Source organism: Phoca vitulina, unplaced genomic scaffold (assembly GCF_004348235.1).
Source record: "Phoca vitulina isolate PV1807 unplaced genomic scaffold, GSC_HSeal_1.0 scaffold37, whole genome shotgun sequence".
Classification (NCBI taxonomy): domain Eukaryota; kingdom Metazoa; phylum Chordata; class Mammalia; order Carnivora; family Phocidae; genus Phoca; species Phoca vitulina.
In genome coordinates this window covers 1,683,694-1,688,825 of record NW_022589740.1, presented here as the reverse complement: position 1 = coordinate 1,688,825, position 5,132 = coordinate 1,683,694, and the positions used below count along the sequence as shown (strand labels likewise).

The following is a 5,132-nucleotide window of genomic DNA, read 5'->3' as shown; positions in this document are numbered from 1 at the left end:
CTGAGCCGAAGGCAGACGCTTAATGACTGAGCCACCCAGGCGCCCCAGCTCCTGGTAATTCTTAAAAAGAAAGTACCTACGACCGTTTTAATTTTGACTGAAATTTGATTTGAATGAAAGGCCCCTCCAAGCTCCTTAGTTACCTGTCAACGCTGCTCAATGAGACAGTCCACACCATGGCCTCAGCAGCGCCCAAGCACTGCCACCAGCCCCTGTCACCAGCTGGGTGAAGTCAGGGACATTACATTTCCCCATGTCCTCTGTGTTCCAGTGTTCTCATTATACAGTGGGGACAGTGACACCAGTGCTATGGGGTGGTGAGGATTTCATGGGCTAATATAAACATTGAATAAATATTAATAGCATCCTACTCTCCACTCCCCCCTCCTTATCCTTATAAAAAATCACGTATTATTATGACCTGAATATTGGGTGTTCACAGTACTTTGCATAAAACAATAAGGGTCCTCTGCGATTGTGTGTGTGTGTGTGTGTGTGTGTGTGTGTGTGTATGTGTGTGTTGGGAGGGTGGTTCATTCCCATGTCCCCTTTACCTTTCCTTGATTCCACCTGCCTTGGACTGACTTGGCACCTTCTCCCTAGGCACAGGGATGCTCAGAGTCATGGTCTGAGAAGGAGAAACAGACTGACTCTAGTTGGCTGCTGAATAGAGCTACGGCCCTATTGAAAATTGGAGATTGACCATAATTACTGGATTTAGAATTCTAGAATTTTTAAATGAAATTCAAATTATCTTATGTCGGGACTGTGAAAACAAAATGTATCCCTCCTGTTCTTTTTAAGCTTTCAGAAGAGGGTAGAGCAATCCTTCTCGAGATTTTCTTTACTTCCTTGTTTTTTTGTTTTTTTTTTAACGAATTCTCTCCCACGTCTGGTTCCCCTGCTAGGTGCTTCCTGGTGACAGTCAGAGGTCTCAAGCAACATGCCGGAGCAGAGCAATGACTACCGTGTGGCCGTGTTCGGCGCAGGGGGCGTGGGCAAGAGCTCGCTGGTGCTGCGCTTCGTGAAGGGCACGTTCCGGGAGAGCTACATCCCCACGGTGGAGGACACCTACCGGCAGGTGATCAGCTGCGACAAGAGCATCTGCACGCTGCAGATCACGGACACCACGGGCAGCCACCAGTTTCCGGCCATGCAGCGGCTGTCCATCTCCAAGGGCCACGCCTTCATCCTGGTCTACTCCATCACCAGCCGGCAGTCCTTGGAGGAGCTCAAGCCCATCTACGAACAAATCTGCGAGATCAAAGGGGACGTGGAGAGCATCCCCATCATGCTGGTGGGCAACAAGTGCGACGAGAGCCCCAGCCGCGAGGTGGAGAGCGGCGAGGCCGAGGCCCTGGCCCGGAAATGGAAGTGCGCCTTCATGGAGACCTCGGCCAAGCTCAACCACAACGTGAAGGAGCTCTTTCAGGAGCTGCTCAACCTGGAGAAGCGCAGGACCGTGAGCCTCCAGATCGACGGGAAAAAGAGCAAGCAGCAGAAAAGGAAAGAAAAGCTCAAGGGCAAATGTGTGGTCATGTGAAGGCCGGTCCGTGGGAGGAGCCGTGGCGTGTTTCCCCCCCCCCGTCCCGCCCCCTTCCCCTCCCCACGTGACACCCCCCATCGTCAGGGTAGCATGTATGATGCCCACGTGTTCAATATCGCCTTTGGACCGAGCCGGGCCCTGTTGTCCCCGAGAGGGCCTATCACACCACCACCAATAAGCACCCCCTCTCCAGAATCGGGGATTCTGCCCAGCGGCTCAGATGGAGGCCGCCATGCCCAGCATCGTGGGGAACTGAGAGAGGCGCCGGCCGTCTCTGAAGGCAGCTCATCCCAGAGGAGGCGTCGGGCCGGCAGCCGCGGGAGCAGCCTGGGCTGGGGGAAGCAGGTCCCATCTGCATGCATGTGACAGCATGTGACCCTGCAGCTGCCCCCCCCCCCCCAAGACCAGGCCTTTCCCTCCGCTCGATTGGGGGCTGGACACCCTCGGGGGCGGGAGGGGCGGGAGCCCAGGCCAACGTTGTTCCATTTCAGGTCCTTTAGCAGAATTACAGATAACACGGCACGGCGTCCCCCCGAGGGTGCTCACTGTCGGGTCCCTGACCCGTGAGCCTCGCCGCTCTGAGGGGAGGCACTCCCATCACTAGACCTAGTTAGCAGGTGTCCCTGTCACCTTTTGGAGTATTTATTTCACCTACAATGATGAGTTCACAAAGGGCATCCTGCTGGGTCAGAGACCCTTCAGGGCGGGAGTGACTATATTTTGACATGACTAGCGCAGCGTGGTAACGCTCTGTGTGTTACCCTCGAGGGTTCTAGAAATGTGCTTTTTCCTTCCTTTGACCCATGAGGGGTCTGCTTCTTGCAGCCCCTCAGATTTTAAATAAATGCAATTAAAGTAGCTAGTTTTAGACAATTATTTTCCCTCCAAGATGGTTTCCTTCTTTTCAGTAACTCCATTTGTACCCAGCTGGGAGCAGCCAACAGAGGCCATCCGGAGACCAGAAGCACATCCGTTTTCTAAATCACATGGATATCTATACGCCATACTTTGCAGCTCAAAGAAATACCTTGAAACAGAAGTTGTTCACCGTGTTTTTGATGGTCTGTCTATAACAAAAGTATATTCCTGGAAAACGTGTCCGAGTAATAGATTATCCTGCATGCTCCATTACAGTGTCTTCTAAGAGGCGTTCAATGCGCTGTTCACTCCGGGAACGATTACCTTTTCCTCTTCATGACCTTGTGTGCATCCTTACTCCTCCGGACCGGATCAGGGCCTCTGCCGGTTCCTGCGCGCAGGAGGAGACGGGATGGCGGCTGCCGCAGGCACAGACCGCTCAGCTTAACTGCTCTGCCCAGTCTGGTTTGGCTCTGCTTCCAGAAAGTTCCCACTGACAGAGCGCGCGAGTCCTCCTGTTTGTTCCAGTCGGCATAGCTCGCACGGGCCCCGATTCCAGAATCTTCCTTTCAGCAGGGCCTCCTGCCTGGCAGGCGGAGGAAGCTGGAGGGCGCCGCGGGCCCCGGGCTGGTCCGGGGAGCCCCCCGCGGTCGGGCCGCCGCGCCAGGCTCCTCCGCAGAGTGGTCAAGTTGCGGACGTTTGCATGCAGCCCCTTCGGTTCTGCTTGTCTGTCCTGCAGCCGATGTGGCTCGCTGTCTGAGCAGGGCTCCGGCCGCGGGCAGCTCCGTGCACTCGGCACACCCCCCGTCGGCCCTTCCTGGCTCAGCGTCCTTAGCTTTGCTCTTCCCCTGTGCTCTGCTAGCAAGTCCCCGTGTGGTGGTGCGTGCGTGGGAGCGCCTTCGAGAACCCGCCGCCCCACCGTCTTCCCGCGTCCTGGCCTCCTCGAGGCACCCTGAGCAGGGACGATGTGGACACGGCCTGGGCGCCAGTGGGGTCGGGGGGCCCAGAACAATGCCTCAGCCAGACCGCAGGTCCCGGCAGGTCCCGAGGGAGGCCCCGTCCCCGTGGTGGCTGCCCCGCAGCCTTCACAGTGACACTTAGCTGGTGAATCTTCTAGAACGTGTATTTTTCAACCTATCCCTATTTTGTTTTTCTATTTCTATTCTCAGAGACATGTGGTCGGTTTGTCATTTGGATGTGGGCTAAGTGGAAGAAGAAACAGGACATCATGGCCACAGTCAGAGGCTGGGGTCTGTCGTGAGTGGTGTGTCCCTGAGGCTCCCTGCCAGGGGCCCTGTTCCCACTGATAGAAGTCACAGTTCCCGTTCTGCCTCTCACGTCCCTGTCTGCCGTTCAGGTGTTTAGAGATTCATCGATAGGAGAAGCTTTTAATGATTGGAAACCGGGGTGTATTCAGGACCCATTTTGTTCCTTTGTACTTTGCCCGTGAGTTTATAGGAAGGCCGTTGACGCCTCAGTCACGGGTCTTCGTTCCGCTGTATTTTCTATGAACCGCGCTGAGGGTTTGATGAGGATCTCAAAACAGCCTTTGAGGAGATCCCCAGTTGTCTCAGGGCTCGAAGAGTTAGTTGCACTGAATCGGGTGTGTTTAGTATCTATGTGGCCCCGTCCTGAGTGTGTCGCTGTGGTTCTGGAGGACCCGTCCTACGTTGCACACGGGCACAGAAGTTGTTGGCCTGGCCACAGGACGTCACGAAACTCAAAATACTGCTTTGAAGGTGGCATTCCGGGGATAAGCCTGGGGCTCCGCGAGTCGCCTCCTGTCCCTTCCGGTCCCTCCTCCATCTGGTGACAAGCCATGGGCGTGCCCTGGGCATGCATGCAATACAGCAAGACCAACACAAGAGCAATACTGAATTGTTCATTAGACCTAAAATTATATATATATATGTCTTATATATATATATAATTTATCTTCCTGCATTTTTGAAGTATAAAGCAGTACATTGTACATATCGGTAAGCTAGCATACTTGTTTCACCATTTCTAATACTGAAGAAATGTTCATTCTTTGTAGAACAACTATTAGAGGTTTTAAACGCTGCTCTGTGATACTTAATTTCCTTTTCAAGATTTGTAATGTGTTGCACCTACATAAGCTCTCTGGAAGCATCCATCACTAATGGGACACACGTAAACCCTCAAAGCTCCATCCTGGAACTCGGTCCCCCACAGAGACCGTACGTGGACAAGAGTATTTACAGAGCATGACTTTTCTACATGTGGGATATCAACGTGTATATTTATATTTACGGTGTATATTGTTACAATTCCATTATCGATTCTATTTTATTTACTCTTCAGTTATAAAAACCAGCCTTGCATACCAGTTTCTAGTTGCCAGTGATGTTCTGTATAATGGAACCTGTTGAAATAAAGCTTCAGTTCTGACCCCCTGGCTGGAAGGTGGTGGTGTTTCTGATTCTTGGCGGTGTGGCGTGTCGCTGAGGGTCTTAAGCTAGTTCTCCTGCACCTGCTCCCTGCGCTCACTGCTGGACGGGACGCTGTCACGCTGTGCGCGGGGCTGGGATGGGGACAGTGTTTCCAGGAGGTTTTCTTTCTTTCTTTTTTTTTTTAAGATTGTATTTATTTGTTTGAGAGCGAGAGCTCAGGAGCAGGAGGGGAGGAGAAGAGGCAGAGGGAGAAGCAGGCTCCCCGCTGAGCTGAGAGCCTGATGCTGGGCTCAATCCCAGGACCCTGGGATCGT

At 53.2% G+C, this 5,132-nt stretch overlaps 1 protein-coding gene across 3 annotated transcripts in view; it reads left to right on the top strand.

Moving 5' to 3' along the window:
• The window catches only part of DIRAS2 (DIRAS family GTPase 2), a 30,993-nt gene extending 26,170 nt beyond the window's left edge, over window positions 1-4,823 (top strand). For all 3 annotated transcript variants that reach the window (XM_032427569.1, XM_032427568.1, XM_032427566.1), the window contains exon 2: window positions 909-4,823. In XM_032427569.1, the coding sequence (XP_032283460.1) occupies window positions 944-1,543 (600 nt within the window). In that variant the 5' untranslated portion in view covers window positions 909-943 and the 3' untranslated portion in view covers window positions 1,544-4,823. The remainder of the gene's footprint in view (window positions 1-908) is intronic.
• Window positions 4,824-5,132: the final 309 nt, after the last annotated feature.